General features: G+C 38.6%; 1 protein-coding gene across 13 annotated transcripts in view; it reads right to left on the reverse strand.

Moving 5' to 3' along the window:
* FOXP2 (forkhead box P2) overlaps positions 1–26,254 on the reverse strand; it is a 260,560-nt gene that overhangs the window by 154,719 nt on the left and 79,587 nt on the right. For 10 of the 13 annotated variants that reach the window (XM_075600002.1, XM_075599998.1, XM_075600005.1 and 7 more), the window contains exon 3: positions 11,453–11,542. The exons of the other annotated variants lie outside the window; for them this stretch is intronic. In XM_075600002.1, coding sequence (XP_075456117.1) covers positions 11,453–11,542 — 90 coding nt within the window. The remainder of the gene's footprint in view (positions 1–11,452; positions 11,543–26,254) is intronic. 13 annotated transcript variants of the gene reach the window in all.

Consider the following 26,254-nt stretch of genomic DNA (forward strand, 5'->3'; position numbering starts at 1 on the left):
ATGACGGGGAGGGGGCGGTGAAGGGAGAGAGAATGACGGGGGGAGAAGGGATAGAATGACAGGGGTAGAAGGGAGAGAGAGAATGACGGGGGGAGAAGGCAGAGAGAATGACGGGGGTAGGGGGAGAGAGAATTACTGGGGAGAGGGAGAATGGCGGGGGACGGAGAGACGATGGCAGGGGGATAGAGAGAGAATGGCGGGGGAGAGGCAGAGAGAGAATGGTGGGGGGAGAGACGGAGAGAGAATGGAGGGGGCAGAGATAGAATGGCGGGGGGGAGACACAGACGGAATTGTACGGGGGAGAGATTGGTGGGGGGAAGAGACAGAGAGAACATGGTGGTAGGGAGACAGAGAGAGAATTATGAGGTGGAGAGAGACAAAATGGCGGTTGGGGAGAGACAGAGAGAATGGGGGCGCAGGGAGGGAGAGAATGGGGAGGGAGAGGGAGTATGAATAGTACAGCATGAATGGGGACGCTATTAGACAAATATATTTATTTTTTAGTGATGGCATTTGTTTTATAAATACATTTTTAGTGTGAGTCCTCCTCTTCTGCCGCCGCCACCCGCCGTCCTACTCCTCTGCAGCCCAGCTCCACCGAAGCCAGATAGGTGAGAGGAGGGGGGTGAGAACGGTAGGAGGGGGGTGAGAATGGTAGGAGGGGGGTTAGAGAGGAAGAGGCTAGGGAGAGGGTTTGGTGAGAGACAGAGGGAGGGGGTTGATGTCACTGCAGAGTTGATTAATGAAGCCCAGCAGCTGTAGGATTAACTTGGAGTCATAGGAGGGGTGGGTAGTCCCTGATACTATCAATAACTCTGCAGCAGCTCAGCCCCACCAGCGCAATAAACACAGCCTCAGCCTAAGAGAATAGTAGCGGTAGGAAAGGAGGGAGATTTCTCTCAGTGTTCCTATCTCTATTTGCTGTCAATTAAAACGCATTGACCACCGAGCATGGATGAGGGCAATCTGCTGACGTCACCACGCACTGACACTCTGTGTATCGCCGATGCGGACACAGTCTGGCGATCCGACAGCTAAATAATCATCTGTGCCCCCTTTCTCCATGTGATATATTGTTTTGATATAAATTCTCATTCATATATTTTAATATAATAAATGTATTTCTATGAGATTATGTATAATAAATGTATTTCTAAATTAGATTTATTTACATTAGAAAAGAGGCGTTTAAGAAGGGATATGATTAATAAGTAAACATGGGATGGATGTTGATCCAGGGAGAAATACGATTGCCAATTCTTGGAGCCAGGAAGGAATTAATTTGTCCCCTTATGAGAGAGATATCATTAGTTGATGCGTCACTGGGGTTTTTTGTTTACATAGTTACATAGTTACATAGTAGATGAGGTTGAAAAAATACATAGGTCCATCAAGTACAACAGATACTTTATCCTATATCTATACTTACTTATTGATCCAGAGGAAGTCAAACAAAAAACCCCATTAAGGGGAAAAATTAATTCCTTCCTGACTCCAAGAATTGGCAATCGGATTAATCCCTAGATCAACATCCTTCCCATGTATACTTATTTGGTATATCCCTGTATACCTTTCCCATCTACAAAGATGTCCAACCTTTTTTTGAACAAATCTATTGTATCTGCCATCACAGTCTCCATGGGTAATGAATTCCACATTTTAACTGCCCTTACTGTAAAGAACCCTTTCCTTTGTTGCTGGTGAAATTTCCTTTCCTCCAACCTTAAGGGATGCCCGAGTCCTTTGTACTGCCCGTGGGATGAATAGTTCTTTTGAAAGCTCCTTGTATTGTCCCTGAATATATTTGTATATAGTTATCATATCCCCTCTTAGACGCCTCTTTTCTAATGTAAATAAATTTAATTTAGCTAGCCTCTCCTCGTAAGTTAGATTGTCCATCCCCTTTATTAATTTGGTGGCTCTTCTGTGCACTCTCTCTAGTTCCATAATGTCTTTTCTTAGGATTGGTGCCCAAAATTGTACTCCATAATCAAGGTGTGGTCTTACTAGTGCTTTGTAAAGGGGCATAATTATGTTTACTTCCCTTCCATCCATTGCCCGTTTGATGCAAGATAAGATCTTGTTTGCCTTTGCAGCCACTGCATGACATTGGGCACAATTGCTAAGCCTGCAGTCTACAAGCACTCCTAAATCCTTCTCCATCACAATATATCTCAATTTAATTTGTAAGTCGCCTTTTTATTCTTGCATCCCAAATGCATAACCTTACATTTATCTGTATTAAACCTCATTTGCCATTTACCTGCCCACCTTTCCAGTCTCTCCAAGTCCTTCTGAAGAGAAATTACATCCTGCTCTGATTCTATTACCTTACACAATTTAGTATCATCAGCAAAGATGGAGACTTTGCGCTCGATCCCAACCTCAAGGTCATTAATAAACAAGTTAAAAAGCAGGGGTCCCAGTACCGATCCCTGGGGTACTCCACTCACAACTTTAGCCCAACCTGAAAAAGTTCCATCTATGACAACCCTCTGTTGTCTGTCCTTTAACCAGTTTTCAATCAAGGTGCATATATTATTACTGAGTCCAATTTTCTTTATTTTGTACACAAACCTCTTGTTTGAAACCGTATCCGTATCCGTATTTGAAACAAATAAGGTTAGTTTGGCAAGATCTATCCTTCATAAATCCATGCTGACTATTACTAATAATTTTGTTTTCCATTAGGTATTCCTGAATATTATCCCGTATTAAACCTTCAAGTAGTTTCCCTACTATTGAAGTCAGGCTTACAGGTCTGTAATTTCCTGGTTGTGATCTAGCTCCCTTTTTAAATATAGGCACCACATCTGCTTTACGCCAATCTTGTGGTACTGAGCCTGTGGAAATGGAGTCCTTGAATATTAAATATAAGGGTTTGGCTATTACGGAGCTTAACTCATTGAGAACTCTTGGATGTATGCCATCGGGGCCAGGTGCCTTATTTACTTTAATTTTTTCAAGTCGCTTATGAACTTCTTCCTCAGTTAACCAATTGTTCATTAATATGGAGGTTGTGGCTTCCTCCTGCGGCACTACTATTGAACTTGATTCTTCCCTGGTAAACACAGAGGCAAAGAATTTGTTTAATACCTCAGCTTTTTCCTTATCTCCAATAATAATTTGCCTACCCATCTCACACTGAAAGGGTCCTATATTTTCTTTTCTCATTTTTTTGTTATTAAGGTACTTAAAGAACTTTTTAGGGTTTACCTTCCTCTGGATCAATATACTTTAAGTAGGGATATAGGATAAGGAATCTGTAGTCTAAATTTAGCATAGGTTGAACTATGTAACCTTTCCAACCTTCCTATTTCCTTTCCTATTGTTTGATTTTGCTGCCCTTATTGTATTATTATAATTCCCTGTACTGCATTCTTTGTGAAGCGCTGAGTACACTTTTGGCGCTCTATAAATAACGACATACAATACAATACAACCTCATCTACTATGTAACTATGTAACAATGATGAGTTGTAGTATTGTATAAATGTAATACAATTAATAAACTATGTTATCAAAAAAGAATGTTATTTGTTCTTATTAGGAATTTATTAAAAAAAAATAATTGGGGCGGGGCCTGTGGGTGAGTAGATTTTTTGGTCGGGCGAGTAGTTTTTTTGGTAATTTGTCAAGCCCTGATATTGATACTGTGTGGGAAACCCCATATCAGTACTTAATCCACTTGTTTTAGTGACAAAGAGCATTGCCATTTTTTGTTCAAATGTTTTCCGCTCTTAAGTGCTTTTAAACATTCCTTTGGGGATTTAGATTTTTAAATCATTTATGGAACGATTGGACTGTGAGAAGTGGTGTCCGACTGGAGTGCAATATCTTCCTTCCACATGGTGTGTTATTGTATGTCTGTGTAGGTTCATTCTGGTTTGAAGTTTTTGGCTGGTTTCACCAATGTAGCATCTTTGGTCACATTTACTCTGCAATATTACAACTGGACTAACACTGCTATTTCTACTTAATCCATTCTCCTCAGAAGATTGCACAACTTGTATTGTATTGTATTGTAGGTCTTTATTTATATAGCGCCATTAATGTACATAGCGCTTCACAGTAGTAATACATGTGGTAATCAAATAAATAACAGATAATATAAATAACAGATCATGGGAATAAGTGCTTTAGACATAAATGTAACATTAAGGAAGAAGAGTCCCTGCCCCGAGGAGCTTACAGTCTAATTTGTAGGTAGGGAGAACGTACAGAGACAATAGGAGAGAGTTCTGGTAAGTGTGTCTGCAGGGGGCCAAGCTTTATGTATCATGTGTTCAGAATACCCGCAGTGCTATTCATATGCTTCTTTAAGCAAGTGTGTCTTAAGGTGGGTCTTAAAGGTGGATAGATAGGGTGCTAGTCGGGTACTGAGGGGAAGGGCATTCCAGAGGTGTGGGGCAGTCAGTGAAAAAGGTTTAAGGCGGGAGAGGGTTTTAGATACAAATAGGGTAGAAAGAAGACATCCTTGAGAAGAACGCAAGAGTCTGGATGGTGCATAACTAGAAATTAGGGCTGAGATGTAAGGAGGGGCAGAAGAGTGTAAAGCTATAAAAGTGAGGAGAAGAATGGAGTGTGAGATGCGGGATTTGATCGGAAACAAGGAGAGGGATTTCATGAGGGGAGATGCTGAGACAGATCTAGGAAAAAGTAGAGTGATTCTGGCAGCAGCGTTTAGGATAGATTGTAGGGGAGACAGGTGAGAGGCAGGAAGGCCGGACAGCAGGAGGTTACAGTAATCAAGACGGGAGAGAATGAGGGCCTGAGTCAGAGTTTTAGCAGTCGAGCAACAGAGGAAAGGGCTTATTTTTGTTATATTGCGGAGGAAAAAGCGACAGGTTTTAGATATGTTTTGAATGTGAGGGGCGAATGTGAGAGAGGAGTCGAATGTGAGAGAGGACCCCTAGGCAGCGTGCTTGGGCTACTGGGTGAATGATCGTAGTTCCAACAGTAATGTGGAAGGAGGTAGTAGGGCCAGGTTTGGGAGGAAGTATGAGGAGCTCTGTTTTAGCCATGTTGAGTTTAAGGCGGCGGAGGGCCATCCAGGATGAAATCGCAGAGAGACATTCAGAAACTTTGGTTTGTACAGCAGGTGTAAGGTCGGGTGTTGAAAAGTACATTTGTGTGTCGTCAGCATAGAGGTGATATTTAAACCCAAAAGATGTTATTAGGTCACCTAGAGAGTGTGTACAGAGAAAAGAGAAGAGGTCCCAGGACAGAGCCCTGGGGTACCCCCACAGAGAGATCAATAGAGGAGGAGGAGGTGTTAGCAGAAGAGACACTGAAAGTACAATGGGAGAGGTAGGATGAGATCCAGGATAGAGCTTTGTTCCGAATACCAAGAGTATGGTGAATGTGAAGGAGAAGAGGGTGGTCCACGGTGTCAAATGCTGCAGAGAGGTCAAGTAATATGAGCAGAGTGTAATGACCTCTGTCTTTGGCACCATGGAGGTCATTAGTTATCATTAGTGAGGGCTGTTTCAGTAGAGTGAGCAGCACGGAAGCCAGATTGTAGAGGGTCTAGGAGAGAATAGGTGTTGAGAAAATGGAGCAAGCGAGAGAATACAAGACGTTCAAGGAGTTTAGAGGCAAAAGGCAGGAGGGAGACAGGTCGGTAGTTAGAAAGACAGGTAGGGTCAAGCTTGCTGTTTTTGAGTAATGGTATAACTGTTGCATGTTTGAAGGAGGATGGAAAGGTTCCAGAGCAGAGGGAGGAGTTAAAAATGTGTGTGAGCATAGGGATTATAGTAGGACCAAGAGGTTTTAGGAGATGAGAGGGAATGGGGTCAAGAGAGCAAGTGGTAGAGGGAGAAGAGGCAATCAACAGCGACACATCCTCCTCTGAGACAGTGGAAAAAGAGTCAAGGTAGGCAGGAGGAGAGTTAGGAAGAGGTGTAGGATGGGAGGAAGAAACAGAGGGGATGTTCTGACGTATGGATTCCACCTTTTCCTTAAAATAGTCAGCAAAGTCCTGAGCGGAGATGGAGGAAGGAGAGGCAGCTGAGGGTAGTTTGGGTAGAGTATCAAAGACAGAGAACAGTCGGCGTGGGTTAGACTTGTGCATGTTGATTAGTGAAGAAAAGTAGGCTTGTTTAGCTTGCGAGAGGGCAGAGTTGAAACAGGATAGCACAAATTTGTAGTGAAGAAAGTCTGCGAGAGTATGAGATTTCCTCCAGAGACGTTCAGAGGAACGAGTGGAGGAACGCAGCATGCGCGTGTGGGAATTTAGCCAGGGTCTAGGGTTAGAAGGGCGAGCGCGGAAGAGAGAAAGCGGGGCATGTAGATCAAGAGAGGAGGACAAGGCAGAGTTGTAGTTCCTGACCAGGTTGTCAGGGTCTGAATCAGAGCTGAGAGAGGAGAGGGAGGAGCGTAAAGTGGACTCAAAGTCAGGTAAGTGGATAGAGCGCAGGTTTCTGCAGAACCTGGGGGTAGATGGAGGTGGAGAAGGGGAGAAGCGAGATAGAGAGAATGAGATGAGGTGATGGTCAGAGAGAGGAAAAGGGGAAATGGAGAAATTGGAGAGAGAGAGAAGTTTTTAGTGAAAACCAGGTCTAAGTAGTTGCCCTCCTTGTGGGTGCTGGCTGCAGTCCACTGTTGAAGGACAAAAGAAGAGGTTAGAGAGAGAAAGCGGGAAGCCCAAGGGAGAGAGGGGTCATCAATGTGGCAATTGAAGTCCCCAATGAGAAGAACAGGGGAGTCTGAGGAGAGAAAGAAAGAGAGCCAGGATTCAAAATGAAAGAGAAAGGCAGAAGGGGGATGAGTAGAGGTAGGCGATAGATGACCAACACATGGACAGGGAGAGGAGCAAAGATCTGGACAGTGTGAGCCTCAAAGGAGGGAAAAGCAAGAGAGGGAGGAATTGGAAGGGTTCGGTAACGGCAGAGAGAGGAGAGCAGGAGCCCCACGCCTCCACCCCTGCCATCAGAGCGTGGAGTGTGGGAGAAAGAAAGGCCACCATAAGAGAGGGCAGCTTCCAGAGCAGAGTCAGACTGAGTAAGCCAGGTCTCAGTTATAGCAAATAGGAGCAGAGAGTGAGAGAGAAAAAAGTCATGTACAGAGAGGCACTTGTTAGAAAGGGAGCGAGCATTCCAAAGGGCACAGGAGAAAGGGAGAGAGGAGGAAGGGTGGCAGGGGATGGATATGAGGTTGGAGGGGTTGACACCAGAAGGAGTAGAGGTTGCAATTGGCAGGCGAGGACGAGCGCATGTAGGAATAAGGCAGTGACCAGGATTGGGAGAGATATCCGCAGAAGCAAGGAGGAGAAGCATGGATAGAAAGAAGATGTGTGAGGATGATTTTTAGGGGTGTTTTTTAGTGCAGGTGATATAGCTGTGTGGTGTCAGAGGACGCAGGTAAGAAAGGAGTTCATATGAACAGAGAAGTGATGAAGGAAGGAGAGATGGAAATATATGAATAGAGTTAGAGACATACTGAGGCTAGTAAAAAGAAGTGCACTTGGGACATACCTCCTAGAGTGGAAGCAGTAATAACCAGATTGACAAATCCGTATATACTGTAGGTAATTAATGGATAGGAAATTGTAATTATAATTGAAGAAAGGGTTCCTGGCATCAGGGTCCACATGTAAACCTGCCATAGCGTCTACCTGTATTTCCAAGGTGATTCGAGATTGTCTGGCATCCATTGAACAGGATCTGAGACATGGAGTCCAAAGAAAGGATATTGTCTAGATATTTTCATTGTTATGGATTTCTTATGTGATAATTAGACAATTGGCTGGTAGTAGGAATATCACCAGTAAAATTGTGGCAACACCTGTCCAGGGTAAATTATTTTCTTCAGCAACACGGATGGATTATAAATTGGTCAAAATCAAATTAATTCAATCCCAGCAGATATAATTCTTGTGTTTTGTATTTGATACCATCAGGTATCAGGTGAGGCTTCTTCCCTTAGAAAAACAGGAAAAGGTGGCTCAGCAAATAAGACTGTTACGGGAAAAACATGCAATGTCGATCAGAGATTGCATAAAACTTTTAGATTTTATGTCATCAAAAATACAATCTTTCCCTTGGGAAAAGTTCCACATGCAGGATCTACATACAAAAATTAAATGGGCAATCCAAACTCTCTCGTCTTAAAGAGTAGCACACCACAACCGTTTCTGGAGAGAAGCAGAAATGATAGATGCGATTCACGTTCCAGAAATATTAAAACTGTATTTTTTCTCACAGGTAGGAAAGCCACCTAGGGGAGTAGGAGTTACATCAGGAAGATAACACCAAGATGGGAAACTCTCAGATAGATATAATTGAAATAGTGAAAATCCGTGGAGCACTTCTGTGCCATGTTCAAAAAAGAACACTCTCCATCTTGAAACTTCCAGTGTTCCTTGGAATTTCAGGAGGGCGTAAATCTTTTCACCTTTCCCTTTAATTCGGAGAGTATTAAGAAAAATAAAACAAGATCGGGTACACAAAAATCTTAGCAGTGAAATCTCATTTGTCCATCTCTCTTGAGCAGAACAATGGAGTCTCCTTGGATTCTATCATACAGAGAAGATCTTCTGATTACCGGGGCAGGACTAATGAATCTACAGTTGGCTATCTGGCAGTTGAGCAGGAGGGATTGAGAAAAGGAGTCTTGGGAACAGTAATAGAGAACACCCCAAATGAAGTACAGTATACTCCAGGGTATGGAAGGTATTCCAATCTTGGTGCTCATCAAAAGGGGAGCAGGGAAGACAGATATTGGATTTCTTGCAGAAAGGCAAGGGAAAGGGCTTAAACCAAGATCTTTAAATGCCAACTAACGGCATTAGGAGTGAGCTTTTACCAGTAAATCCTTTGCTGAAAAAAATATAACTAGTTTCTAAATTAAATCTTTATATCATATCTCCTTTTTCTTTCCTTGGACCTGGACACGGTCTTAAAAACACTATTGGAGAGAACCTTTGAGCCCCTTCCAGAGATGTCTGATAAAATCTTAACATTAATAACAATATTTTTGGTGGCAATAACCTCAGACGAATGGGTAATGTACTGTACAATAAAATGGTCTATAGCACACCTCCACAATTCCGATCTAAAAATGAGTATTCAATTAAATCAGGAGATTATTTTACACTTTTGCTGCCCAAATGACAGTAAAAAAATATATTCCTTTTTATTCTTTTAGAAGGAGTCAGAAGGCAACAAAACCCACCATTGCAAGATGACTCAAGGAAGCCTGATATGACATACAGTACAAACCATCCACATGAGAACTTTCACAGTCCATTAAAGCACACTCAACCAGCGCTGTTTGAGCAGACTGGACCCAAGCATTTTCGAGGGATATTTGCAAAGCAGCAGCATTGTCCAATCTCAATACCTTTACTAGATTTGACAAGATAGATGTTGGATCTTCAGCAGCGGCCTTTTATGGTAGGAAGATGCTGCAGGCTTTGGTGGACACTTGATCTACTCTTCATTTATTTATGTCTATGTCCTCTGTGGTGTTGGTTGTTTTACTACATCCCCTGTGCACTGCCATGTGAGGACGACAAGGAAAGGGGAATTTGACTTACTGAAATTCTCCTTCCCTTTAGCTCGAACATGGCAGTGCAGGATTCCATTCACATATGGGTTTTTTTCACTTGGTTCACTCAGGGGTGTCTTGTGAATTACATTTTTTGACCGATAAGCCTGAGAAGACACTATTGTAGTGGGGGTGGAGAAGATGTTCAATAAGGGAGGAAATGTACAGAAAGTTGAGGACCATTCATATATAGGAGGAAAAAGTGCTTAACCCCTAGTGTGCAGTGCCGCTTTCGATAAAGCGAATTTCAGTAAGTCAAATTATCTCTCTCTCTTTCAGTTAGTTTTAATCTACTATAATGTACCTTTAATTATTTTTTAAGGTAAATGTTATACCTGTTTTCATTTTAAACACATCCAAAATGATATACAATCTGTATTATAGAAACCCAATGTATTGTATGTATTTGTAACCATGTATTATTTGTTTTACTCTGTGCCCAGGACATACTTGAAAACGAGAGGTAACTCTCAATGTATTACTTCCTGGTAAAATATTTTATAAATAAATAATAAATAAATAAATAAATTGTATTTCACTTATTTAATACAACAATAACCTCTTTTCCATTTTTATTTGATGCAAATATATTTTATATTCTATAACATTGCATTTCAATATTCTACATACAGGTCTATTTCAATATAAGATCATGCAATACAATTGTTGCTGTCTCAATATTGTTTATTTTTGTTGTACAACACAATGAAATATTTTGTTTACAAAAAATCGTGCAATGATCTTTTAGAAAACTGTAAGAAATACACAAACAGAATCACTAATGATATAGCCTCAGCAACTCTCTGTTGAAGTGAATGGGAAAATGGACTAACACACAATGCCCCAGTTACCACCATATTTATGTTACTACTTAACATTATATAATAATAGTGATGTGAATAAAAAGGTGGAGGCACCTGTGAGTGCATTTATTCTTGGTGGTTAGGTATGAGGCATTGACAAGTTATGGCTTTAATGTCAAAATGAATACTTTACAAAAGGTGGAAATTGCAAATGATAAGGAAACATAAAAATAAACTTGAAATTAGTTAATGATGTACTCACGTTCTCTGCATCTGGTGAGGTTTATTAGCAAAAAACATAAATTCCGGTGTGGCATATATAATTTCCGTCTATTTTTTACAATGTAATTTTTATTTCTATACATAAAAACGTCTTCCAGAGATAATAAATGAAACATATAAAGTTCATTTTGTGCCAGTGCCTGAGTAGTATCCACTTCTTACATGGAATAACAGGTATTCTTCTTCCGACAGAAGTTTCATAGTGCCCTTGGGGCGTGAGCTCTTCACTCCTCTCTGTTTTATTTAAAACTAAAGTCATGAATTAAGATGTTGCCACAAGCAAATCAATTATACTCGTGTGAATACTGTGCTGCTGGTAAAAAAATGAACTTTTTATGTTTAAAGCACAAATTTATTTTTAACGTGAAACTACATGTGGAAGTCACAAATAAAGACTTACCTGTATGCCAAATACTATAGTCATTTGCCTTGAGGATCACTGTCTCTCCTGTACAAATTCCTCATACTGTTATCTTTCAGACTTCACCTTAGCTTCCACAAGACCCATAATGAATACCACACTCTTGCTGTCTTTTTGTAATGTGTAACAAATTCTATCTTGGTTATATCTTGAATAAATTAAACGTATAAATGTAACTTTGTACTAATGATTGGTACTAAATAGTAAGGATTTCCGCGCTATTACCAAGTAGCCAACAACCATCTGTACGAATATTAATATTGTGTTCCTCATCCTTATGTAACAATGCAAATACTTTTGATTAGAGTGTAGTTTTTATACAAATGATGGATAATGTTCATGTAAAGTTACCACAGAGCGTTCAAACAATTCCAACTGGTGAGCACGTGTAACTAACCTGCAGTGGCCTTTGTTTATCGTTGCCCTTTGGAGATTTTAGCCCACTTGTTTGCTGCTGTAAAAGAAGCTGTCTTGCTGCTTGAAAAGCCTAGAATAAAAAATAAAAAAAAACACACTGTACTCAAACATGAAGATTACCTACATTTTCAAAGCCGGTATTTAGTTTTACATTTTTACCAAAAGCAGCAGGTTTTACATGAGCCACTTGCTTCCTGTTCAATTGGTATTCAATACTTTTTTTTTTCGGTTCATGAAAGGAAATCACACAAAATGAACATGTTACCACCTCATTAGCAGCATTAGGGGAGCAATGTATCAAAACCTCCCTTGTTTCTCCAAGCTGGGGTAAAATTCTGATTTGAAAAAATTAAATACCATTGCTTTATAGAGTAATTCTGAAGCCAGAAGGCTTTAGTACATAACTGTAGGCCTTTATTTAGTGACAAAAGGTTGCAAAAAAAGAGATAATTTACTTAAGACTTAGGGAAAATCTTACATTATATAAATGGTTTCATTTCTACATCTCCCTGTGTTTTAGTGAAGGGTTGAAAGTCTCACACCCTTGAAAGTTATTTAATGAATTTTCCTGAAATAAACGTTAAAAAGTTTTCAAGTTTTACCAAAAAAATGCAGAAAGTAAAAGAAAAGTTAATTACAGATATAATGGGATTTAGGAGTTTTAAACTTTGGCAAAGGGAGTTTTTGGGCTGATCTCACCTTTGGAATTTATAGAATCAACCCCTTAGGGACAAATGTATCAAGGCAAAAAAGGGTGCAATCCCGGGGCAAAAAATAAATTAATCTGTACCATATGTATTCAAGAAAACAAATCCCCTTGAAATCAATAGAATTATTTCTTTGACACATCTGGTGCAGTTTACTTTGCCCCAGAATGGCCCTTAGTGTTCAGACTACAGCACTGTTCCTTTTAAAAAGTTGAAAAAACAGCACATGTAGGTTTCACCACCGTGGCTTTTCCTTTGATGATTATAGCGCGTCAAGTTCCTTGATTTAGTAAAGAATGAAGTATCAAAATGCATAATAATGCAGCATTGGTTCTGAGTAATAGAAGGAAGTGATTTGAGGGAAGGAAAGCAATATAACACACACACACATATAGCATTAGAGCTATGTTTTATTATCTTGGGTAGGGGGCAGAATTGCTAGCAAGCAAACAATTTTTATTTTTTCCTTTCGCTACTTTTACTGTTCTACCGGTTATTTGTGCACGAAAAGCCATCCATTGGTGTTTGGTACCACCATTTCAGCCTTATTCTGTATACAATGGCCTGGCACACAAGCTGGGAGACTTTAGTACAGGGGTAGGCAACTCCAGTCCTCAAGGGCCACCAATAGGTCAGGATATCCATACTTCAGCACAGGTGGTGCAGTCGAAGATTGAGCCGCCTGTTCTGAAGCAGGGATATTCAGAAAACCTGACATGTTGGTGGCCCTTGAAGACTGGAGTTGGCAACCCCTGCTTTAGTATATCACAGCCACAGTCAATCTTCCTTCCCTGTGGCAAGTGATAATATACTGTGCAACCAATTGCTATTTTCCTTTCTATTTCAGTTAAGCAGCAGGGCATATAACATTCCCACGGCAAAAGCAGGAAACAACAAAAATTCACACGTGCTACAATGCAAAAAGACAGGAAATCTACCTGAGATGATAAGTTAAAATAATTTCCAATACAGTGTATAAACTTGCAAATACTTCTGACTTTTCACTGGAGAAAAGGCAAAAACATACGTGCTGAACTTGCACCTACAAGGCCCAGTTGAAGATGACTAGGTAAGTCCTTAACCAAAGCTTCGCTATAAATACTATGGGGCCGATTCACTAAGCTACGTTAACTAGCGCTAAAATGTGTTATATCGCTCGGCCGCAAAAGGCTGAAGCCATAAGCGCTATTCACTAAGGCTGCTCGGCGCGTTTATGGCCGGCCTTAGCCAAAAGGGCCATAGCGCACGATCACCTTTTTCCCCCCTGTTATCGTGCTAAAAGTTATTTAGCACGATAACTATTATAAACAAAGCAGCCTGTAAGAACTGCATGGAGACGCTGCGTCTCAATGCACGGCTCTTACAGGCGATCGTGCTGCCCAAATATGATTTTTAATAGTAGTATACATGGGCAGGGGGTCTTCAGAGCTGAACCGAATTGGTTTCAGGTCCGAGGACCCCCTACTTCAGGGGATATAGGCCCCGTTATGGGGTGCCGGTATCCCCTGCAGAATTTAAATGTCCCGGTCATAATGGGGCCTGTAACTCCTGAAGTAGGGGGTCCTCGGACCTGAAACCAATGGGTTTCAGCTCAGGAGACCCCCTGCACATCTACACTAGTATTAAAAAACAGATAACAATAAATAATAATTCATTACCATAGCGGCTATCCGCTATGGTAATGAAGCTGCATTAATGTACGTTTTAATAATAGTGTGTGGGAGCAGGGGGTCCCCTGCTACCACACAATATTAATAAAAATACATTAAAGCAGCTTCATTACCTTAGCGGCTATCCGCTAAGGCAATGAAGGGGTTAAGGCATAATAACATGTTTATTGGGGACAATTGCCCCCAATAAACATAGCAATATACCACACACATCCCCCCCGCCCCCTAACACATACACTACATTAATGTGCAAAATTACTATTATCCACATATGGATAATAATGCTTTTGCCCATTAAATATACATTAATACAATAAATACATTAAATACATGTTGTACTCACCCTTGTCCGGCACCCACGATGAAGGCCAGCCGCATCTTCCTCCCCGTCCATACAGTGGTGTGCTGAAAAATATACAAAATAAGAACAAGTGCCAAACTAATGTCCCCTAACCCCTTAATAACCTTAGCGGTTATTAACCGCTACAGTCATTAAGGGGTTAAGCCACCCTGACCCGATACCCACTTATTTGTACAGTGGCTTCATTATATATATATACATATATATAATTCGCCGGAAGAAGAGATCAGTGTATCTCGAAAGCTCGCACAAATGAAAGCATTTTGTTAGCCACAGAATGGTATCATCTATTTATTTTTTGATTATTGAAGCTCGGCTAAGACGGTACTGATACCTCTACATATATATATATATATATATATTTATACTGTATATGCATGATTAACCAATATACAAATAAATACTGTACATGGCCAAATACAAATTTCTCCCAATATCTAACATCACCAAGCTCAATCAGTATCTAATAAATCAAAATACAAACACTCAATTTGACAATGTGTACACGATACAAATAATCTTTGCATCATATATACTATGTCAAACAATACTCCAAATCAAAGACACTAATCCAAACAAGATACAGATACAATCATTAAAGAAAAACAAAGCATCAACACAATTAATGTACCATCAATTAATCCAATCACCAGTCAATGACAATCCAATTCAATTACACACTTCAAATCCTACAATCAAACCATTGTGTAAATTAATCTATGACAAAGTAACCATCAAACAACATCTATATGCAAAAAATAAGCCAATAAAATAATCTATATAAACCAGCCTTTAACTAAACATTTGCAAACATTAAATGTACATTAGCAACACATTTTTACACAAAGCAGCAAATTACCATTCAAAAAACATCCAAACAAGGCAAGCCAACACGTTTTTATTATACCTATATGTATGTCCATCTATAGTTTACAGACATAAATACAGGTGCAATAAAAGAGCATTAAAAACAATTTAATCACATTAAAAATGAACATACAATACAACCACTGATTTGTGCTGTACGTATGTATACCCATAGTGACATACATAAATTCAGGGCAAATAAATGGACATTAAAATAAATGGACGTCAGGGAAAAAAAGTCCAAAAAACCTGTAAAATAAATTTAAAATACATTTTCTTTTTTTACTTAGCATTAGATGAACCAGTCACAGCAATCAAGGGGAACCGGAACCACTGGAGCAGCTAATCCAACAACAGGAACCAGGTAACCATAAAATAAAAAATCCATTACAATCCACAAGTGTCTTTATCTTCTTTTTTCTATTTGTAATCCATCGTGGGGTCTTCTCCGTCTTCTTCTGGGGTCTTCTTTCTTCTTCCGGGTTGTTCTTATCTTCATCCGCCACACCCTGGTCTTCTTTCTTCATAGGAGGTCCTTCCTCCTAGGCGTCAAGCCTGAAAATGAGACGACATAGGCTTTTAAAGGCCTATGACGTCACATTTTCGTCATATGGTTCTCACGGCCCTAATTGGGCCGTGAAAACCATGTGTTTTGGCCGACAAAAAAAAAAATGATGACGTCATTTAAATGAAATGAAAGCAAATGGAAGCTTCAATTGCCTTTAAGATGACGTCATGAACTGAAAGATGGCCGGCCTCACATGGTACGGTAGCCAATCAGAGCGTGGGAACTCCATCCCAACTCTGATTGGCTCAAGTAGACCATGTGACAGAGGCTTTGGGGAGAACGGATGTGACGTTCTTGAAAGCCTGTCACATGGTACTTGAGTGTACTTACCCTGGTCTGTGATTTTTATCTGCGTGGGAGTTGCACCGCTTTCTCTATCCTGAATCACATGGTGCTTGAGCCAATCAGAGTTGGGATGTATTTCCCACGCTCTGATTGGCTACCGTACCATGTGAGGCCGGCCATCTTTCAGTTCATGACGTCATCTTAAAGGCAATTGAAGCACAGCCAAATCTGATTGGCTGTGCTTTCATTGCCTTTAAATGACGTCATAATTTTTTTTTTGTCGGCCAAAACACATGGTTTTCACGGCCCTGATGATGAAAATGTGACGTCATAGGCCTTTAAAAGCCTATGTCGTCTCATTTTCAGGCTTGACGCCGAGGAGGAAGGACCTCCTATGAAGAAAGAAGACCAGGGCGTGGTGGATGAAGATAAGAAGACCCCGGAAGAAGAAAGAAGACCCCAGAAGAAGACAGAAGACCCCAGAAGAAGACGGAGAAGACCCCACAATGGATTACATATAGAAAAAAGAAGATAAAGACACTTATGGATTGTAATGGATTTTTTATTTTATGGTTATCTGGTTCCTGTTGTTGGGTTTGCTGCTCCAGTGGTTCTGGTTCCCCTTGATTCCTGTGACTGGTTCATCTAATGGTAAGTAAAAAAAGAAAATGTATTTTAATTTTATTTTACAGGTTTTTAGGACTTTTTTCCCTGACGTCCATTTTTTTTTATGTCCATTTATTTGTCCTGAATGTATGTATGTCACTATGGGTATACATACGTACAGGACAAATCAATGGTTGTATTGTATGTTCATTTTTAATGTGAATAAATTGTTTTTAATGCTTTTTTATTGCACCTGTATGTATGTATGTAAACTATAGATGGACATACATACAGGTATAATAAAAACGTGTTGGCTTGCCTTGTTTGGATGTTTTTTGAATTGTAATTTGCTGCTTTGTGTAAAAAATGTGTTGCTAATGTACATTTAATGTTTACAAATGTTTAGTTAAAGGCTGGTTTCTATAGATTAATTTATTGGCTTATTTTTTGCATATAGATGTTGTTTGATGGTTACTTTGTCATAGATTAATTTACACATTAAAATACACATGGTTTGATTGTAGGATATGAAGTGTGTAATTGAATTGGATTGTAATTGATTGGTGATTGGATTAATTGATGGCAAATTAATTGTGTTGATGCTTTGTTTTTCTTTAATGATTGTATTTGTATCTTGTTTGGATTAGTGTCTTTGATTTGAACCATTGTTTGACATAGTATATATGATGCAAAGATTATTTGTATAATGTACACATTGTCAAATTGAGTGTTTGTATTTAGATTTATTAGATATTGATTGAGCTTGGTGCTATTTGATATTTGGAGAGATTTGTATTTGGCCATGTACTGTATTTATTTGTATATTGGTTAATCATGCATATACAGTATGTATATATATATATATATATATATATATGTAGAGGTATCAGTACCGTCTTAGCCGAGCTTCAATAATCAAAAAATAAATAGATGATACCATTCTGTGGCTAACAAAATGCTTTCATTTGTGCGAGCTTTCGAGATACACTGATCTCTTCTTCCGGCGAAGAAGAGATCAGTGTATCTCGAAAGCTCGCACAACTAAAAGCATTTCGTTAGCCACAGAATGGTATCATCTATTTATTTTTTTATTATATATATATATATATATATATATATATATACACACGATGAAGCCACTGTACAAATAAATGGGTGAAGGGTGGGTATCGGGTCAGGGTGGCTTAAACCCTTAATGACTGTAGCGGTTAATAACCGCTAAGGTCATTAAGGGGTTAGGGGATATTAGTTTGGCATTTGTTCTTATTTTGTATATTTTTCAGCGCCCCAGTGTATGGATGAGGAGGAAGATGCGGCTGGCCTTCATCGTGGGTGCCGGACAATGGTGAGTACAACATGTATTTAATGTATTTATTGTATTAATGTATATTTAATGGGCAAAAGCATTATTATCCATATTTGGATAATAGTAATTTTGCACATTAATGTACTGTATGTGTTAGGGGACGGGGGTATTTTTATACAGTCTTGTTTCATTTTTGGGGGCACACCATTGGTATCACAGGCCCGCGGGAACCTCCGGACACCCCCGGACGGCCGCGGGGACCCCCGGACGCCTCCGGACGGCCGCGGGGACCCCCGCAGGGACCCCCGCGGTGACCCCCGGACACCCCTGCGGGCCTGTTGTATGGATGGTGTGCCAGCAAAAAGGTAAACAATGAATTTTTTTCTAAGTCCAGCTACTTTTGCGCCTGCCTTTTGCTGGCGCGTTTGTTTGGCGCGTTTTTTAAGGCCGATTCACTTAGCGCTGCTTAGTGAATCTGAAGTACTGGCAAAAATCAGCGCAATAGGCTGATCGTGCGCATTTTGCGCCGAGGGCAAAAAAAATACCTTTTAAGACCGATAAGGCGCCGTTATCACTGCTTTGTGAATCGCAATGCAGCTTTATCGGGCTTAAAGGGTACTTTGCGCTCTTAAAGCCACTTAACGGAGCTTAGTGAATCGGCCCCTATATATCTAATATAGCAGGCTGAAGCTTTAAGATGTATCACTGAAAAGAAGAAAGCAACACATGACAAACATATGTGGTGATTCACTATTCAACACTAGCCATTACAATGAAATAGCAGCCATTCACTAAATCATTGCATTTGGTTGTGTGGTGACATCCTCAGAATAATCCTTACACTGTGCTTATCTGAACGTCCACACCCAAACCTTCCATAATATTTCCGACATGAATGGGCATGGGTAGCCTGTTTGAGTCAAGTGGACACAGTGTAGGGTGTTTTTACTTCATGTATTATCAAGACAACTTGACAATTAAATTATTTGTGGGTCCAGCATGCATTCACTGTTAAACAGCAGAATAATTTATAAATTGTAGCCTGAGCAGCAAGACATCAAAGGGCAAGACAAAAATACCTGAACAGAAAATAATAGTGAATAGTCAATATGTTTCATGGCCATAACACAACGAATTGTGCATCTGTACACTTCATTTTTTTGCTTAGTTATCCCAAGCAAAATGTCAGGCACTATTCAGTGTATAGAAATAGAAATAAAAGAAAGCAAGCACAATAGTACTTTATATAATTAAGGCATTTGAGCACCTGCATTGCAACTGTTTTACTTTGAAAGAGAATAACTTCTCTGCTTCTATGTAATAAGGAACCCTTCTTCCCCTTAAAAAAAAATCCATTTATCTTTCATCACACAGTATCTTTAAAGAAAGGTGTTGGAGCCAGGAGACAGCCGTCATTGATATCATTTATGACATTTGAAGTATCAAAGAGGCTCCACTATATTCAGATTGATAGTAACCCCGACTTACTCTCTTTCTGGAAAATAACAAATCTGGCCTCTTTCTTTTTTTCTTCTTCACTTGGTGCATTCTTATGTCTCTTAAGTGGAAAATATTCACATTTGGCCCTCAAACTACAGATGCTAAAATAGTGTTGAGTGTACATCTCTCGTTTCCTATGGACATAACTGGATTCCATCAGGTAAGCATAGTACATATTTATAACACCAGGTGCATGCCTTCCTGAAAGTATTTCTTCACCGACATCATTATCGAGCCGCACAGAACACTGAGTAGCACTGTTATTAGGACTTAGAAGACATTTACTGATCCAGCAATACTTCTAACCAGTGTTTTGTAAATGGCCAAACAAAAGGATACAGCTGCAGCGGCCGTTATTCAAACAAATTACGGCGCCGCATTTGTGTGCTCTGCTGTACTCCACGCAGTACGAACGTGGCCAATCGCCCCAGGCACCCGCGCTTATCGCGATTGCTTTGTTGAATTTCATGGATTCTGTTTCTTTGGGTGCAATGAAATGAATGAATTGCAATGTGTACAGTACTGTGCTACTGTGCTACTGTGTCAATTTAAGGTGTTTAAAAACCAGAACTCTAAAATGCCATTTTCTGCACTCGCCGCACTCGCGTCTTAAGGCGGTAAGGTTGGAAGACATCCCGCGTCATGACATCGGTATTCGGATGTACACAATGCGTGAATAACAATGGGTAACGGCTGCTGCAGCTGTATGTCTCTATTTATTTTCTTAACTTTATAGGTTGAACTTGATGGACGTACGTCTTTTTTCAACCTCATCTACTAAGTAACTATGTAACTATATAACTCATTATTGATCAATTAAACAAAGGGTAATTTTATAAAAACCTGTGCATACTGCAGTGCTGACAGTGGGACTGAAGTAGAGCATGAAGATAGGGATCTTTTACCGCAGTCTCCAAATCAAAATTGTCAGTGCCTAATACCTCTAAAGGAAGTAAATATAAGGGAACTATAGTACTGCTGGAGGCAGACAAAATACTTCAGCTTCCACATCATTATACAATGCATCTATGGGCTTGTACTGAGTGCATAGAGTCCTTATTCTAATTCAAATTGTTTTATTTGTTCCATTATGCTATCCCAGTCTGGTCTGAATTGTAAATGAGCTAATTATTGTATATGGAAGTATTTGTGACAGCTAATTGCCCGATTTCTTTCTACATTTTCATACTACACAAAGCTTAAAAGGGGGGGAAAATAGCAATCAGAACTAAAAAAAATCTGTAAGGCAAATGCAATAGACCAACTTAGTGTTTTTCACTCAAATTCAATCCTTGAATATTGTTTAACTTAATATGTTACTTAGAAACAGCAAGCTAACATATGGAATTGTTATGCATTTCAATTTACAACAACTAAAAAGTGGATTTTATTGCTTGTTCTTTATATTTATTAAAGCTGTAATGCCCCCAGAAGCCTATATGGTTGAACTCATATGATGCTAGTATCTTTTCTCCTGAGCACTTCCTGTTGATGCTTTTTTTAAAGTCTTTTTAGTATTAAAATGATGATTTTCTTCCTCTCCAGCATCTGTGGTAACCAGGGTTACCTCAGACTGCACTGGGCTCTGGGAAGGCCTCCATTTTGACCTCCCAGACACTTAATATGTCAACTGCTCAGATCTTGTGAACCAAGCATTCAATTTAACATCTCCTAAAAAGGTCAAGAGGAGATGTTTTAAAGTAAATACTAAAAAAAGCCACAAGAAAAACAGCGATCAGGGTGGACTGCTGCTTTAACTACCCATTGTACATCCTGTGAATGCAATTTTATTGTGTATGCTTAGAGACAACTGTGCAATTGTAATTGCTGAACCACAGTACTATTAATGTAGTTTTAATGTGCAGCATTTTGTTAAAAAAAAAAATTGTGGATCAAGTTTTTTTCTAAAATTATAAAGATTCCGAACCAATAAAATTCCGTACAATTTATATCAGAATCAATGATCTGGTTTCCCAGATCATTTCTAGTATCCATGACAACAGTTGCTTTGACAAGATGTGCATATGGCATTACACTGCCAGCTGGTGTGAACAATGTTTGAACTACTGCATTGAGATGCTGAGCAAACAGAAAAAGTTGCCACGTCTTAACCCTCAGGGAAGGCAGTCATCCCCTGATCAATTATGAAAAGACAGAGAGAGGTCTGCTACAGTCTGCTCCAAGCAAGTTTTTCTGAGAAGGCAGGCAGACACTGAAAACCAAAGTAAACAAACTGAATGCACTAGCTCTATCTCCTTACAACATTGATTTGCCTTCCCACATAAGCCTTTGGTATACGTTTGCAGATCATACTTTTAACAGTGGGAGACTTTCCCACAACAATCATGACATTGTCTCCCAGAATTCTTAGGTAATTGTGGATCAGTTTTGGCGTTTCATTGACATGCATTCCATTACTTAGTTCCACAAAAATACAGCATATCCCAAAAGTACAGTAAACAATATTTGGGAGTACAAAAAAGAAAGAAAGCTGCCATCAAAAAAGTGTATTAAATATAGATATGTATGCAACTGAATGTCTCAGTCACCTATCTCACAGACTATTTACTATACTATGATTAAAAAATAAATCCACATACATAAATACAAATTCATATTTTGTACAATACCTGGAATGATGCAGTTTAACAATTGAGACACTGTTTAATGGTAATAATGAATATATATCCTTGGAGTAACAGTGATGATATATCCTTGGAGTAAGTATGCAGTGGTGTCAAAATAAAGTAATATTAAGTACACACATTTGTTTAATTGGTAAATGCTGGTGAGAAGTAGGCAAAAGAGGTGTAAAGAAAATACACTTGGTCACCTGAAAATATTCCAAATATATGTAAAAGTAGACGTATGAAGGAAAATATATAGGTCGTTGTGTTTAGTTTTTTTTTTAACACATACATGAAATTTAGTCAGTGTCTCAGTATTACTGCATAAGCTCTATGTTAATTATACATTTGCTTTAGTCTTGGAAAGCTTATTTTGTAATGATGTGTGTACTGTATTGTGAAAATGCCTCAAATATTTTCCTTTTATCCTTGCAGTTGCATTCCATGTAATGGATTTATAATGCTTTCCTATTCTCTCTCAATGTCATTCCTTTGTGCCACAGGACCAAATAAACCCATTTCTGGAGGGGAAAAAATGCCAATAAAAGTGCTCTCTGCTGCCGCTAAGCAGAGAACGGTACTCGGGATGAACATGGAGCGTGAATATGATGTCAGGGTGTATTCCTGTGACATTGTGGGGCTGTCCTGTCCATTTCAAGTTCTACCAAAACAAAATTAAACAACACATTTCGCTTCAAACAGAATGTTTGGAAACCATTTTTGTTTTCTAAAATAAAGTGCAGAAATTATAATGTGGTGATGACCGAGAAAATGAGCAAAATCACACAAACTAAACTTGTTATATTTTAATGTTTTTTTTTAAATTATTATTGCCATACCTGTTTTGGTACCAGCAGACACACACAGATTATTCTCCCTCTGGAGCACTACACAAATGTTCAATTTGCAGAATTGTCTTACTAAAACAACTGTATGTTTCAGTAAGAATCCTCATACCTTAGAGAACTCCTTAAAATTTGATAAGACAAGAAAAGACATGGGTTTCTATCATATGGTTGTACTTTGGGTATGGTCTCTTTCATTCCTACATTGTGCTACAAATGTGCACGATATTAATATGACTTAAATATTGGGAAAGTGGAAAAGACGTGATATGTTAAACAGCCCTCAGCTATATATAAAAGTCAATGTTAACCTAAAAATTAGTTCACAGCACAACCAGAAATCTGATGAATGGCAAGGAAAGTGGGAATTAACCTCTCCCGGAAAAAAAAAATGTACATTTATTGCCACTATTTATTCACAATCACACTGAATCTAGTTCCGTTGAACCTGCTACTTTTACAGTTCAATAAAAGATTGTTTAAATACAATCAAATTGCTTGCCACAAACTATAATGGCAACATTTATATTTTCATATTTTTAAATGATGTCTGTCTATAAATATGAAGCATTTAAACTACTGGTTGTAAACACAGCAGGTAGAGCAACCATTTCAAGAGATCAAAGATGATTTAAACTCATAATGGAAAATCACTCAGACATGATGCCTGTTACAGTCATCTCATACCTCATGCTACAATTTCTTCATAGCTGGTGCATCATTTTATTTTTTACATCTGGTAATGCACATATTTATTGTTCCTCTGAACAGACTGTTATTGTGACTAATCAAAACTGTAAAGATCAAGCACTTGGAGTGTGAAACATTTCCACCAGCTTCTTTGTAACCATCAAATCAATGAGCATTTGTGTAAACTGACAAATGAAAATAACAGATTATCTGCAAAATTATCATGCGTGCACATTTCAGTTGTATTGAGTATTAACACAAATTTCATGAGCAATTCAAATGCTTCTGTTTGAAGATGATGATTTCCAATGTGTTACACATTTATTTTAGTTAAAATGTACCCATGTCCCTGTGTACAACTTTGACATCATTGGCTGCCGCTGCTGATGTTAAAGTTGTACACAGGGACATGGGTACATTTTGCTAACCAAGGGGGGGGAGGGGGTGGTAAGAAACTGGTGTTTTTTATCCTGGGTAACCTCCTGATTCAGTTAAGAATAATACAAATAGATATATGAAACTGACATAATTATGATAAAGGACATAATAGTCCTTGTTTGTCTTTGACACGGTAGACATAATTAATGCATTGGGGCTTATTCAATAAAGTGTCATAGTGCTAATTCTGCACAATGCATGGACAGTGTCATTCAATTCATTGGGAGTTTCCATGCAATAGTGCTGCATTTTTATTGAATAAGCCCTATTGTGCCTGGAAAATAAGAAATAATGTCTCACACCAGGTTATCTGCTGTGCTATAGCAAACCTACGCAAGGAAGTCATCATGGGCAGTAGGACTCAGTTGCTTGTATGTTAAGGAAAAGAAAAAAGATATTGGTAATAGTGCAAAGCAAATAACGTGACACTTTTTGGACTGAACATGTCAGTAGAAATACAAAGAAACAATTAACATCTACCAATATACTGTACACTTCAGAAATACTAAAGAGAGGTTACATTTTTGTGAAAGTAAATTAACAACAAAAATACTCAGTTCTTAGTGTGCAATTCTAAAATTAACAGATTATTCACAGATGCAAAGAAATCTAAATATTTTTTCAAGATTCTGGATCATGTACACAAATAAATACAGCTAAACATCTCTATATTTAGGTTAATCGAAACTGTACCAATTATAACAACTTCATATTTAGTCAAACTGCATGCTAGTTTTATTTTAAATATGTTCTCAAAATAACTCATTATCCTGTTTGCTGCCAGGGGCTTTTCTGGCAACTGAGTTTTTTTTTAGTAACAAAATCCTTAAAATAATACAACTTTCTTTAAACTCTATAGTTTGACTGCTTTGCAAGTACATATTTTTTGTTAAGGTACATAACATTTACGCCTTAAAATATGATAGTTTAACCTAGGAGCCTGTTGCATTTGAAACAGTAAAATGAAAAATGACATCTACGCCCATTAATATCTTCAATGTATAAACAGCACAGCATGACACATTCTTGAGAGCTGAAGGCTACAAAATCTCTCTGAAACATAAATAACAAAGCACTCAGAAGCATATTGATGTTGATATTCATCTCCGAGAAAAACATTGCTGCCTAGGCTTCTTATGAAAATAGATGCAGCCCAAATGGATCTCCTGTAATTGGTTTCAGATAGCGAGGTCAGAAGAAATATGATACAAGAAACTATTATGTGGAACAGGAGAAACAAGAATGTTTACACAGGCCCTCCCCCATTTTACAGGCAAGAGGTACCTATACCATATGTTCTGTGAGATAACTAGTTCTCAAATGAGGACAGAATGTACTGTAATTCTCTTTAATCTACATTTAGTCCCTTGTTATAGGTGCATGTGGTTATCTAATTATTTAGACATTTATTTTATCAGTTTCGAACTGTCAGGAGAGATTACCTGATATAAACTATATGAAAGTAACTATTTGGTTCAGAGTCACTGTTAGTGATAGTGAGGAAGGGTCTAATAGGCATTTGCTGCTGAGTTACTTAACTACATTCACTTATTGTTCACTGTAACAGGATAGTTATATTATTTGTGATGCAATCGAGCAGAAGAACAGGACTATAAATTATGTCAGTAAGAGAAGTACAAGTGGCAGTAATTAAATCATAATTAAAGTGCCCGAAGAAGCATTACTGATGTGCATTATGCAACCCCTTTTGTTTTTATTGTAAATGAATACAAATAGATGATTGCCTAAACTCATCCATAACTTGGGGGGTGACTTATACAGTTATGTGATAAATACAAAAAGGCCGGGTTATGAGTTTAAACCTTTATTCATTGTTATAATCAGAATAAAATTAATTATATGAAAAAATATATATATAGTTTGTGGTCAGATTTTTGTGACGTACGACTCTTAATTGGTAAATACAGTATGTGTCCTTTCAGGGTTTTTTTGTGTGCACATATACCTTTTAATATTTTTTTGGTGCTATAATTAGGAATGATGTTTTGGGGTGATTCTCTTGCATGGGCCAAAAATCTAGCAATCATTTTCTAACGTGAAATGCATAAATTATTCTCAGCAAATGTACTTCTGTTACATAATGTTCTGCTGGAACACACTTATACCTTTTCAAGTGTCAAAATCATAACTAATTACCAGCTTGGAGGCTACTGTTACCCAAAGTTAATGTATGTTATAAATACCAATATAACTTAAAAACCTGGTCCAAATTCTCAAAGCAAGCTCTTCAACTTCTCTAAAGTGTCTCTATTTAATGTGGAGTCATTTAGCACTTCAATACTTTCCATTCA

Source organism: Ascaphus truei, chromosome 5 (genome assembly GCF_040206685.1).
Source record: "Ascaphus truei isolate aAscTru1 chromosome 5, aAscTru1.hap1, whole genome shotgun sequence".
NCBI lineage: Eukaryota > Metazoa > Chordata > Amphibia > Anura > Ascaphidae > Ascaphus > Ascaphus truei.